Source organism: Meriones unguiculatus, chromosome 14, assembly GCF_030254825.1.
Source record: "Meriones unguiculatus strain TT.TT164.6M chromosome 14, Bangor_MerUng_6.1, whole genome shotgun sequence".
NCBI classification, from domain to species: domain Eukaryota; kingdom Metazoa; phylum Chordata; class Mammalia; order Rodentia; family Muridae; genus Meriones; species Meriones unguiculatus.
The window spans coordinates 18,584,713-18,598,811 of record NC_083361.1 but is presented as its reverse complement, the minus strand read 5'-3'; the positions used below and the strand labels follow the sequence as shown (position 1 = coordinate 18,598,811).

At 49.9% G+C, this 14,099-nt stretch overlaps 1 protein-coding gene across 2 annotated transcripts in view; it reads left to right on the top strand.

The window, feature by feature from the left end:
• Scnn1b (sodium channel epithelial 1 subunit beta) overlaps positions 1-14,099 on the top strand; it is a 56,703-nt gene that overhangs the window by 27,226 nt on the left and 15,378 nt on the right. Inside the window, exons 2-4 of one of the 2 annotated variants that reach the window (XM_021640634.2) lie at positions 6,776-7,094; positions 10,338-10,605; positions 12,667-12,857. In XM_021640634.2, the coding sequence (XP_021496309.1) occupies positions 6,784-7,094; positions 10,338-10,605; positions 12,667-12,857 (770 nt within the window). In that variant the 5' untranslated portion in view covers positions 6,776-6,783. Of the gene's footprint in view, positions 1-6,772; positions 7,095-10,337; positions 10,606-12,666; positions 12,858-14,099 lie in introns of both variants that reach the window. The other variant, XM_021640635.2, reaches the window with a different exon arrangement.

Here is a 14,099-nt window from a genome sequence, read left to right as displayed (position 1 = left end):
TAGGGATTTCCCAGTGCTCCAGACGTGCTATTTCACACACATTCCTATCCCCTTCGTGTTCACACAGCTCTCAGGCTGAGGCTGCAGTGATTTCAGTGACCACAGCCAGTTAATGCACTGCTGAACGTAACACAAGTCAGACACAGACGCCTCAGGGACTCGGCAGACGTTGTGCTGACCTGCGGGCAGCAGGATGACTCGGAGACCATTGAACTGTTTGGGGGGACCAAATCAAACTTAAAACACTTACAGGAAACCCTCCTATCAAAGGTTCCCCTCGGTTTGCTGCAAGCACACACATATGACACAGTATTCTGGTGCAACTGAAACGTCCCACAGGCTCACGCTCTCAACTCTGCTGATGACGCTGTTGGGGAGGGCATAGCCTCGATGAGGTGCGACCTAATAGCACAGCAGCTCACTAGGATCACATATTCATTTCCTTGTAAGGCTGTAAAACTAGGGTCATGTTGGGCGTTTGCCTTTAAATCCCAGCAAGGGAGGCAGAGACAGGTGGATCTCTGTGAGTTCCAGACCAGACAAGGCTACACAGTGAAACCCTTACCCCCAAAAAAAAAAAAAAAAAATCAATAATTCATGAAAGCATAAGGATTCTGAACAGCCATGTAAAAGCTAACCATCATGGTGTGTGGTTATAACCCCAGCACTTAGGGCATGGAGACACATAGGAAAGCCCTGTGGACGAGTCTAGCCAAAACCAGCAAGCTCTGGGCTCAGCGAAAGCCCAGGTGTCATCCTCTGTCCTCCACGGGCGCACACTTGGGTGGTTGCAACCACGCACACACAGCACATACACATTACAAGAATGTAGACTTTCCTCTTAGCATAAGGACATCACAACTACAGACAACAAAGCAGGCCTTGGAGTGTCCTTTACAGACTCGTGCTACGAGTGGAGAGTTTATGGTGAATACTAGTTTCCAGGGGCCCATTTATTGGTGGCATTTATTTACTAATGGCTTTACCAATTTTCTTACCCTCCCGGTTTTGATGTCTTCATGAACCCATGGAATTTTAGTACCCAACGTGTCTCCATTCAGCTCTAATAAATTTTTTTTTTTTACATTGTAAAGGAGCCTAAAGTGGCCTACTGTTGCTGGTGATAACCTTTCCCTGGCACTCTTCTGACAGATGCCAACAGGCTTTGATATTCTCCCTTCTTTCTGGTATGACAGTAGCTCAAGATCACCTTGTATCTCCTACAACAAAGCCAGTATCGATCATCGGTCTAGGAAGCACTGATTGCTTCAGTCAGCTGTGGTACTCGAACACCAAGGTGCAGGCGCTGGGAGGCATACAATAGGTGGACTGAAGAATCAATTAGATGCCCAAAGATCCCGGCCCCTCCCTTTAAACCCTTCCTTAAGCCAAGTGTGGCCATGCACACCTGTAATCATATTGCTCAGGTGCCTGTGGTGGAAAGCTCCCAGGAGCCCAGGAGTCCCAGACATGCCTGGGGAGCATAGTGAGACTTCACCTCTTAGAAACAAAGCCTCACCTTCAGCTCCTCTCGCCTAGCACAGTGAACCCCACCCCTGGCCCTGGTACTGTCTGGTTCTCTAGAACAAAGCCCCAGTCATGTTCTGCGGCTCTGCAGAAAGGACATGGCCGTGGAAACTTTCTCAATAACCACAGTCAAATCTATGTTCAGGTTAACCTTCAATTAGGCATCAAGCCCAAGGCGCTGGTACCTTGTTCCTTTTATAATCTGAGGTTTTGCTACAAAAATAAGAATGAAAGAATTTCTGAAATTTATTGTGATCACAAAGTCAGATGTTAACTTAGGCAAAGCAGTTATTTAAGAAGATGAGTACAGTGGGCTGGGTATAAAACACCCACAAATGGAATGAGTTAGGAAGAATGGGAGACACTTCTAACAACTATGTCTATGCTGGAGTATTTTTTTTTCAAAGTTAAAAAAAAAATCTAGATTTTTTTTTTTTTATTTAATGCAGAATCTCATACATGTGAAATGACAATGGATGGTTTTTTTTGCCCAAAGTGTGCTGAGCTATAGTTTACATACAATAAAAAAAATATAGTCTTTAGGGGCTGGAGAGATGGCTCACAGGTTAAGATCACTTGCTGCTCCTCCAGAGGAACTGGGTTCAATTCCCAGAACCCATGTTGAAGCTCACAACTGTCAGTAATTCCAGTTCCAGGAGATCTGACATCTAAACTCACACACGCACACACACACACACACACTCCCTATCTATCTATCTATCTATCTATCTATCTATCTATCTATCTACTTACCTACCTACCTATCTATCTCTATCTCTATCTAGTATTTCTTTTTAATTTAAAAAAAAATAGTCTTCACTGAATTGCCAGTCAGGGAGCCTACATGGGACTGACCTAGGCCCTCCGTATATATGTTACAGTTGTATAACTTAGTCTTCAAGTAACAGTAGGAGCAGGGGCTGTCCCTGATTCTGTTGCCTGCCTCTGGGACCCTTTCCTCCTACTGGGTTGTCTCATCTAGACTCAGTAGGCCAGGACACAAGCCTAGTATCACTGCAACTTGATATGTCAGGGATGGTTAATATCCATGAGAGGCCTACTCTTTTCTGAAGAGAAGAGGAGGAGTGGATGGGGGAAGGGCTAAGAGGAGAGGAAAAAAGGAAAACTGAGGTCCATAGGTACAGTAAATTAATTAATTAAATATAGTCTTTATAAATACATAGATTAATGCACCCAAATAAGTCACCATCTCCCAGGGCCAATCTAAAACTGTCCATCATCTCCAGAAGACTCTTCCGTGAAACTTTCTAGCCATCCCTCTCCTCACTAAGACATAGTAGTCTCCAGTCTGCTTTCTGTCTCAATAAATTAGTTCAACTTGGCCAGGGCTTTCCAGAACAGACTCTTACAGGGTGGGTGTTCTCTTTTGAGACTGGCTCATTTTACTCAGCATAATAATTGTGCATAGCCATCCATGTTGTTCTGTGTATTAATCATTGATTCCTGATGATTACCAAATAGTATTCCACTATGGATATGCCACAATTTCTTTTATGAATGGATAGAAGTTTGGACAGTTTTTTCCCCCTTTGAGACTATCAAGAATAAGGCTGCTATGAAGAGGCATGTTTGTTTTTTTGTTGTTGTTTGGTTTGTTTGTTTGCTTGTTTTATTTTGGCCTTGTCCACTCCCTGAGGCATGGATGTTTTTGTGTGCATGCATACTTTAGGTTCTCTCAGATACATAAAATTGGAAATGTTGAATCACAAGAGATGTCATTCAACTTGATTTTTTAGGGAATTGTTTATTTTAATTTTATTTCATTTTTAATGTTTGTTTAGGGGGCACCATAGTATGTGTATGTGGGGGTCACAGGACAGCATGTAAGAGTCAGATATCTTCTTCCACCATGTGGGTTCTGAGGATTAAACTTAGGTTTTTGGGTTTCACAACAGGCACCCTTTACTCACTGAACCATCTCCCCAGCCATTCAAATTTGTTAGTCTGTGCTAGCTATTTTGTGTCAACTTGACACAAGATGGAGTCCTCTAAGAGGAAGGAAGCCCAATTAGGAAAATGCCTCCACGTGGGCCCTACGCCTTACCTGAGCAGCACAGTAGTGCTAGCCCTGGATGAGGGGCTATGGGTGAGCCAGTCCCAGGGGTGTCAGAACAGGAGAGCTGGCCCAGCCCCTCAAAGGCTGCAGAGCTTGGGTGAGTAGGCCCTGTGGGCCAAACAATGGAGCTTAGAGGCATGGATGCTGGTGAACTGGCCTAGAGGGCATGAGAGCAGGAGAGCTGACCCTGCTCCTGCCTGTACTGGCAGCGGGTGGCCTAGCTGGAGCTATGCTGGAGAGCTTGCCCTGGTGGTGAGGATAAGGGAGCGAGCATGATGACCTGCTCAGCTACCACCCAGACTGAGATCCAGGGCTTTGAGTTGGCCCACCCCAAAATCTATATCACCTGAGAACAGATGGGATGAGTGAAGGACCAATCCTGCCGGTCCAAAGCTGCAGGGTCTCCATGACAACAGGACAACAACAGGACAACCGGGAGGAGTCCTGGTGAGGATCCAATATTGATGGTGTCACAGAAGCCAGAGTTCTAGGATCAGACAAACGACTCACTGCAACGAACATTTGCAAGTGAAGATGTGTGGACAGAGGAGGACACTCTGGGACACACTGTGACATACTACAGCTTCCGTGATGAGATGTTTTCTCTGTGTGTGTGTGTGTGTGTGTGTGTGTTTTATTTTAGGAAAAGGTTGCAAGGGCAAAGGGTGTATATAAGGAGATGGGGAAATGAATGAGACTGTGGTGCATAGGATGTGAAACTCACAAAGAATCAATAAAAAGTTTAAAAAAAAAAGATACGTCTCCATCCAGGTATGGTGGCTTTAATCCCAGCCCTCAGGAGGCAGATGCAGGCAAATCTTTCTGTGAATTCTAAGCCAGCCTGGTCTATAAAGTGAGTTCCAGGACAGCCAGAGCTACATAGTGAGACTCATAAAAAAAAAAAAAAAAAAAGCCTTTAGGGCTTCTTAATTAGTGAGTCTATAAGAAAGTAGGCTGAGCAGGCCATGAGGAGCAAGCCAGTGAGCAGCGCCCCTCCACGGCCTCTGCATCAGCTCCTGCCTCCAGTTTCCTGCCCTGTCTGAGTTCCTGTCCTGACTTCCCTCAATAATGAACAGTGGTGGTGTGGTGACATAAGCCAATTAAACCCTTTCCTCCCCAGCTTGCTTGTGGCCATGGTGCTCCCTCGCAGCAACAGAAACGCTAAGGCAGGACCCAACTGCTTCCCACGTCACTCTGTCACAGCTTCCACCCTGCGTGTTTCACATCCTTACCAGCCCAGAGCTGTTGGCTCTTCCACGGGTGGGAAGTGGTGTCCTATGACGTTTTGATTTGGTTTTCCCAGCGAGTAAAGACACTAAAACGTGTCTCTTCTGTTCATAATATTTTTATGATGTGTTTTTTTAATCGTTTGCCATTTATGGTCTCTTACTATTGTGTGTATGTGTACATGTGTGTGTCAAGTGTGTGTATGTATGCATTATGCCCCTTTGTGGTCACCCAAGAGAAGGCCAGAGGAGATGTGTCAGACTAGTGTACCCCTCCGAGACAGGGTCTCTCACTGACTCTGGAGCTAAGGCCGGCAACGAGCGAGGGCCATGGAACCTCCTGTCCCTACCCTTCGCAGCACTGGAACTGCAGGTGCCTGCTGTGCATAGACCAGAGTTCAATCCCAAGAACCCACAAAGGAAACCAGGGTCAGTGGCTCACACCTACAGCCTCAGCACTAGGGATCCAGAGGCTGCAAATTCATGGAGCCAGCCTCGCCTGCTCAGAGAGCTCTAGGTCAGGGGGGAGATCCTGCCTCAAAAGAGCAGGGTAGACAGTGCTGGAGGAAGAATAGGTTTCCCTCAGACCTAAACAGAAATGTCCATGCGCGCACACACACACACATAAATAAATGTGAATTAAAAACAAATCCAGTGAGCATTGTGCTATCTGCACACCTAATCAATAATAATAATAATAATAGTAAAAGAGATGAGGATAAAGCTCAGTGACAAAACACATGCCTAGAATGCTCTAGGTTTGATCCCTAGCTCCATAAAAATTTATATTAAATTAAGCATAAATTAAAGGACAGGTATGGTGACATACACCTGGAATCCCAGCACTATGGAAAGTTGAAGCAGAGGGATCAGGAGTTCAAAGCCATTCTCTGGTGCATAGGGAGCTTGAGGCCAGCATGAACTACCAGGTTCTGTCTCAGAACATAAACAAACCCAATGAAAACACAAATGTCAATTATTCTAACTGGACGCCGTCACTGACTGTATCCTAAGCCCAAGGCCCCACTGTTGAGCTAGGAGATCATCGAGGATCAGGGACCTGTGCAGCCTGGACTTTCTTCCTGACTGAACCAGAAGGACTACATGGGAATGGGAAAGATTAAGACCCAAGAGATGTTCTTGGCTTCTTTCTGTTGAGATGAGATGTTCAGCAACTCATCGGCATCTAGTGTGCCGATTTCCGAAGCCTTGGGGTAGTGGAGGGTTCCAGACAGGCCAGCCTCCTTCTCTGTGCACTTAGCCAGTCACAGACTTCTATGTGAGAGGAACGTGACATCTAGAGCAGCTGCAAATGGTAGGAGACACGCAGACGTGGGCACTCTTGCAGTTGCCACTGTTCAGAGCAGAGGACAGGCCTGCTGAGGGATGCTTCGGGGGTTGGGGGGTGGAGGGGCTGGACGGGAGCGATGTTTGAATACTCACCGTAGAGTTCGCATAGCTTGGGAGGCCGTGGAGTTTGGTTGCCACAGAGAATGAAGGCCATAGAGATGGCAACGTCCCTGGTGCTCTGTTCCCTTCCTGTTATGGACGGAAAGATGAGGACGCCACTGTGTTCCAGAGAGGGTGTGAACACGCTTGGACAGTGCAGATAGGGACAGCTGGCTTGCTGTATTTGACTGTTCAGTGGAGAGCTGGTGCCATGCCGGGCGTTGTTAAAGATCCAAAAGCTGCTGCCTTTCTCCCTCCCTCCCCCACGGAGCTTGCCTAGCAGGCCTAGGACTCCAAACTCAGCTCCAGGAACACCCGCTCAATCGTGCTATAGTCATTCGGTTAAGTGCTTTTCTGTTGGCTGGAGAGACAGGCAGAAGGTCCACTGATGATGGACCAAAGGATGGGGCACGAGAGGGCTGGTCTGTGTGACTGGTCTCCAAGCCGGTGACCTCCTCAACAGCACCCTGTCTGACGGCGCCCCGTGTCCCAGCAGGTGCCACCATGCCGGTGAAGAAGTACCTGCTGAAGTGCCTGCACCGGCTGCAGAAGGGCCCAGGCTACACCTACAAGGAGCTGCTCCTGTGGTACTGCAGCAACACCAACACCCACGGCCCCAAGCGCATCATCTGCGAGGGGCCCAAGAAGAAGGCCGTGTGGTTCCTGCTCACGCTGCTCTTCGCCTGCCTGGTGTGCTGGCAGTGGGGCGTCTTCATCCAGACCTACCTGAGCTGGGACGTCAGCGTTTCGCTCTCCATGGGCTTCAAGACCATGAACTTCCCCGCGGTCACCGTCTGCAATTCCAGCCCCTTCCAGTAGGTGGTCCCCGCAGCAAAGCCGGTTCTAATCCACCCTCTTCTTCCAACCTCCCCTTCCTTCTCTTCCCTCCCTACTTTCCCCTTCCTTTTCACAGTGCTTTTGTTGTGTTCCTTCTTTTTTCTTTCCTTCATTTCTTTCCCTTTTTGCTTTCACTCTTTGCAACATGTAAGGATGTAAAAGTCCTAAGCTTCCTGGGCTCAAAGAGAACCACAAGATGGCTAGATCTATGTGGTTTTGGAGTGGAGAAAAAGTTAAGGCACTCTGGCGTTGTGCCTTGGGCACTGTCCATCTTCTTTTAAAAAATATTTTATCTAATATCATGACATATCTGTATATAATGTATTTGGCTAAAATCCATCCACTTCCTCCTCTCCGGCTCCTCCCTTATCCCCTCCCACCTCTTCTCCCTCTCAACTTCATGTGCCCACTCTCTCTCTCTCTCTTTTAAGCCCACTGAGTCTAGTGAGTGCTGCCTGTGTGTGCATGGATGTAGGAACATTTGTTGGAGCATGAGGACCCCCTCATGGTCCAAATCCCTGAAGGAAACTGACTCTTCCTCCCCCAGCAGCCATTAGTTTCCCATAGCCCCTCAGCAGGAGAAGGGGTAAGACTGTCGGAGCCCCTCCCCCACCCAGGCTGCTCTCTTGGCCTGATCTTGTGTGGTCCTTGCTATGAGTCCATGTGTGCCACTGTGCTGTCGCATCCAGCAAATGCTGTCCGGTTGGACATCGACTCCCCCTGGCTCTTATAATCTCTCCACCCCCTCGTCTATGCTGACCCCTGAGCCTTGGTGGGAGGGGCACAGGGTTTATCATTACGATCTGGGCTCACTACTTAGGATAGGCTGGTTGACTTCTAGTCCCAGGAATCCCTCTCTCTCTCTCGAGATCCCCAGTCCTGGGGTTACAAATTCGTTCCTCCACACCTTTTCACACCAGTGGACCAAACTCGGGTCCTCGTGCTTGTGTATCAAGCAGATTACCAACCGAGCCATCTCTCCAGCCCTTGCCCTATCTGTAGCTACATCTATGTCTGTAAGCCACGTACAGCTGTGCACACCTGTAACCCCAGCATCTGGAAGCAGAGGCATTCCAGGCCAGCCTGGGTTGCACAGTCAGATGTGTGTGTGTGTGTGTGTGTGTGTGTGTGTGTGTGTGTGTGTGTGTGTGTGGCAGTTCCTGCTTTCAGCAATGCTGCATTTATATGTTGCATTTGTGTTTATTGAGCATCTACTGTATACCAGACACTGCTCTGTGTGCTGGAAATCTTATCAATGAACAGAACTAAGTCCCTGCCCTCTATATAACCTGTCAGAGGAAACAAACATTAGGGTTTTTCTCCCATATTGGAGCTGGAGAAATGGCTCATCAGTTAAGAACACCAGCTACCCTTCCAGAGGACCTAGGTTCAAGTCCCAACATCCACATGACAGCTTACCACAGCCTGTAGCTTCAGCTGCAATGTCCTCTTCTGCCCTCTTCAGGAACCAGGCTTGTACATGATACACAGACATACACACAGGCAAAATGCCCATCATCATAGAACAATTAAAGGGGGGCAGATATTGGTGCTGAAGAGACAGCTCAGCCAATGGTTAAGAGCACTCGGGTTTCCAGAGGACCCGGGTTCCATTCCTAGCATCCATACGCAATTCGCAATCTCTAACTCCAGTTCCCGAGAACTTGAAACCCTCTTCTGATTTCCACGGGCACCAGCAGGCATGCGGTGTGCGCACACACACATACAGGCAGAATACTCATGAACATGAAATAAAACAATAATTTTCTTTAAATTTCAAGACCTAAAAAAGGCTTTTCCAAAAAAATGGAGTTATTACTTTGGTGATTAAAAAGCTTCCCCCCCCCCTCCCGTGCTGATTATGCTGTGGTAAACTGGCGTAATTCCAGCTCACAGGTGAGGAGATACAGGTTGAGAGGGCTGAGCATACCTATTCAGCCACACAGGGTGGGAAACCTAGAACCTATCCCCAGCCCTGCTCCAGCTCCAGAAGGGTCGCCTTTTAAATCTTCTGCCATGTTGCCTCTTCCTCGCACAATGCTGAGGCCTCAGGCTGTGAAGACAAATAGACCCCGTCTAATCTGAGTTGAGGATGGGTGGGTGGCCAGTCAAGGCTTAGGCAGGTGGACCTTGAGGTCAGGGCAAGCCTGGACTACAAGCAAGACCTTGTCAAAAAAAAACAGCAGAGGCTGGAGAGATGGCCCAGGCCTTACGAAAGCTTGCAGGGGACCCACATTCTATTCCCAGCATTCACACGGAGTGCTCACAACCAAGTATATAATTCCAGTCCCAAGGAATCCAATGCCCTCTTCTAGCCTCCCTGAGCACACCCCACAAGTGTACACATGCACAGGGGCACACACCTATTAGTAACTCCCCATTTCCTAAATAAGAAAACCGGGCCTCGAAGGGTTAAGCTATCCAAAGCCATTCTGGATTTTAAGTGATATGACAGGATTTGAACCCAGGGCCCGCACAGAGATTTGCCAACTGAGAGGCCCCTGCGGACTTCTGCCCTGGAATGACATCACCACCCAGGAGACCAGCACCCTTCCCAACTCTCCTCCCTCTCTGTGCATTTGAGCAGCCTGGTCCTGTGGACAGAGCCGGCCTGCTGAGCCCGGGGTGTTCTGCACCTCCTCTTGAGTTTGCCCTCCTCCCACAGAAAGCCCTTTCCCGGAGGCTGGCCTGTCTGGCCTGATGCATGTGTGCCCGGGCATGGGTAGCCCTCTCTCCTGTGGATCCAGCCCTTTCACAGGGACTGGTCACACTTCCAACATGGAACCCCTGGTGGTGGAGTGCTGGGGAGAAAACAGAGAAGACACCCTTCCAGTTCCACCAGCCCTCCATCCTGAATTAGTCCTGGTCCTCAGGACTGCCTCTCCTCTGTCTCTGCTGAGAGTGGCTTCCAGGGAGACTCTCTGGCACATCTTCCCTCCTGCTACTGGAGCCCACCAAACCTGAGTTCCTGCCCCCTATCCCCAGGCTCAGCCAAGAAGTCAAAATGGCTTCCAAGAGTCAGTTTCCCTCTCTGCAGGTGGGGAGGATGATAGAATTGTGCTCCTCCTGCCTCGGCCTGCAGAATAGCTGGGATTACAGGTGTGCATCACCAGCACCTGCTTTGATGACAAGTTCTTAATACGCTGGGGTGCAAGAAGACCCCGGCTCTGCACTCTCTGCTGAGGCCTCTCGCCCACCTGACCCAACCTCTCCCCACTCAGGTACTCCAAGGTCAAGCACCTGCTGAAGGACCTGGACGAACTGATGGAGGCTGTCCTGGACAGGATCCTGGCTCCAGAGCCCAGCCACCCCAACACCACCGGTACCCTGAACTTCAGCATCTGGAACCACACACCTCTGGTCTTTATCGATGAACGGAACCCTGACCACCCGGTGGTCCTCAGCTTGTTTGGGGACGGCTACAACAGCAGCAGCCCAGCCCCAGGAAGCACCTGCAATGCCCAGGGGTGCAAGGTGGCCATGAAGCTGGTAAGCTCCCCAAAGCACGCACCAGGCCAGATGCTGGTGCCAATCTGCTTTCATTAATGACCTAAGACTTGCTGAGGGGACCCAGTGCCTGTTTTATTTATCTGCCAAGGTTTGAGGGGGTGTACAGGTGTATTTTCGTGTGTTCCCATCAGGGGTTGGTTAGGGGACAGCCTCAGGCATTTCTCCTTAGGCAAGGCTGGCTGGCCAGCAACCCTGGGTATCTGCCTGTCTCCACTTCTCCAGCTCTCAGTTTACAAACAAAGACTGTTTCCCCTGGATTTTAATTATTTTTAGATTTATTTTATGTATAGGAGTGTTTTTGCTCGCATGTACGTCTCTGTACCATGTGAGAGCGTGGTGTCTACAGAGGTCTGAAGAGGGCATTGGATCCCCTGGAACTGGAGGTGTAGGTGGTGTGAGCCGCCGTGTAGTGCTGAGAATCAAAACTGGGTCTTCCGGAAGAACAAGAGCTCTTGAGCGCTGAGCAGTCTCTCCAGCCCTCACCTGGGTTTTTAATGTGGGTTCTGAGGCTCCAATTCAGGTTCTCCTGCTTATACTACAAGCACTCTGCCAGCTGGACTGCCCCCCGAGCCTTGCAGGCTCCTCTTCAAAGGCAGAGACAGCTGGCATTGTTAATCAGGACTCGCAGATGAGAGTGGTCCAGCTCAAACTAGTTCACAAAAAGAAAGCAAGGAGTCGTTGGCTTGTGTAACCGTCCAGAACTCATCCATGTTCAGGCATGGGTGCATCCAGGTGCTCAGGTGCTCTCATGATGACCAACCTCCCTCCGTCTCAGGCCATAGCTTGTTCTCTCCCCGATGACATCACATCAATCTCTCCCACAGTTCCTCTCTCTCAATAGAGCCAGCCAAACGCCTTAGACTATCTCACCTGGTCACATCTCACCCTTAAAATAATCACAGTGGGTTAGAGGTCTGAAGCAGCCTCCAATGACTGGCCAGTCCTGGGTCATGTGCTCTGGAGCTGGTAGTGATGTCAGTTTCATGAGGACCTGAGCAGGGAGGATGCAATCAGCCAAGAAACCACGGCCCACACTGAGGCTGAGGTGCTGTCAGAGCCAGGTCACAATCCAGAGGGTGATTCAGGCCTCATTCCTGGAAAGTCCAAGGATGATGGCTGTTCAGGGGCTGGGCCCAGAGGCCTGCACTGTCAGCCGTTTCCCTGGTTACTCTGAGGGTCAGCCTCAGACATCGGCAAGGACGGGGTGTGCGGTTTCCGGGGGGGCGGGGGAGGGGCGCAACTGTCTGCCTTGCACTGGTAGATAGTCATAGCCTCCCAAGCCCACACCATCCCCACTCAAACCTACAAATGGCCCGGAGCCCAGGAGCGGATGCCACGCTTTAGGGTATGGTCACAGTTACCCATCTGAAAATTTAACCCAAGCCTAGGTATCCACTAGCTCTTGGGGTGAGCCCCGTGTCCATGTGTGTGTGTGTGTGTGTGTGTGTGTGTGTCTGTGTGTCTGTGTGTCTGTGTGTCTCTGTCTGTGTGTACTTGTATGTGTGCATCTCTGTGTGTACTCATAGGTGCTTTAGCGTGTATGTGTGTTTACACATGTATGTCTGTGTGTCTAGGTAGCCATGTGTCTACCTGTGTTTGTGCACCTGAGTGTACATACTTGTGTGCTCATATGTGCTTGTACCCTTGTATGTCTGAGTGTGGGTCTTTGTATGCCTTTGTATGTGTATTGTGTGTATGAGTATATATGTGTGTGTATCTGTATGTTTGTGTGTCTGTGTGTCTCTGTATGTGTAATATGTCTGTATATCTTCCCTGCTCAGGTCCTCATGAAACTGACAGCACTACCAGCTCCAAAAAGGAGGCATGTATCAGTACATGTATCCTGTGTTCATGTCTAGCAGTACCAATGGGGGCTGTGTTTGACCAGCCTCAAGTCGCTTGAGGTGGTGGCCCCCGAGCAGGCCTGACCTAGGATTCTAACACACTTCCCACCTGGGGTGAAGCCACGGGGCGGCTGATACAGGGCTACGCTTCCCTCCTGGGCCTCACAGCAGCGGCCCTGTGTCTTCCTTTCCGCAGTGCAGTGCCAACGGCACGGCGTGTACCTTCCGGAACTTCACCAGCGCCACCCAGGCCCTGACCGAGTGGTACATCCTGCAGGCCACCAACATCTTCTCGCAAGTGCTCCCCCAGGACCTGGTGGGGATGGGCTATGCCCCCGATCGCATCATCCTAGCCTGCCTGTTCGGGACAGAGCCATGCAGCCATCGGTGAGAGCAACTCCAGTCCCCTGCTCTGAAAGACAGTGAATTAGGAGCCTGTCCTGCCAGGGTTCGGACCCACCCGGCTCTAGAGAGGCTGAGAGAGGCTGGCTTCACCGGACAGGCTGATCTACGCCTCGGTGTCGTGTTGCAGCTTGCTGGAGGCGCGTCCGAGACACATTGGAGGGAATCACTTTGGGATAAGTCAGCAAGAAAGGCAGATAAGGAAGGAGGATGAGGGTGGGCAAGGATGGGATGACTGTGGGCTTGGCCTGATTCCTGGGAATATGTGCTGTGGTGTGTGCATAGAATCAGAGTCGTCCTCCCTTGGCAGAGGAGCAAGGCCTTTTATAATGTCCTCATCATCTAGGTTTGGCCGTTGGCCACCCCAGGAACAGGGGCAGCCTTGGGCCAATAGCCTGCAACTCCCAACAGCTGGGCGATGGTGCAACCAACTACCTGATGGCCTAGCTAGGTGGGCACCTGACATTGCCTGGCTTTCGTTTTCTTTTCTCTAAAACAAGGCAATCATTTTGCCTACCTCTTCCGGTTACTATAAACGGCATACATTAGGTCCACACTGGCTTATTAGGCCCACAGCAGCATGCTTATGGGAGCTCGAAATCTTCCTCTTGCCTGTGATGCCCCTTTGTGTTGAGAAAGTGGCAGAGTGAGAGTGGCAGAGTGAGGGCGACAGCGACCCAGGAAGGCTGGGCTACCTCCCAGCTTGTCTACAGAGTCCCATGTCCTTCACCTGGGCATGGAGACTTGTGCCCTCCTGGTCTGAGTTCTCACACTTCAGTTCCCCCAGTTCCGCTGCTGCACAGGGGCCCCTTCCTGAGGACACATGACACACTTCCAGCTTCATCTTCCAGGGACTGGAGCCTCGACCTTGAACCTTCCAAGAGGCTCAGTGAAGAATCAGCTGAGGGCTGCAGGCTCTTTCCTCTCCTATGCATAGGCGTATGAGGCAAGGAGTTGCCAATCAACCAAATGTGATGGAGCAAGCCTGTGGTCCTAGCTTTCAGGAAGCAGAGACAGGAAGACCAAGAATTCCTTGGCCACACACACACTCACCACATAGGATAGCACCAACGCCCCATAATGCAAATCAGAAAAATGGCGGCCACCCTGGGTGTAATAACCACAAGATGGCACCCCACTTATGGGACAGGCCTGCCTTGACGCAGGCTGGATTTCAACTAGTTATTTGTATTACTAAACCCATACTCCATAAGAAATTCAAAATCA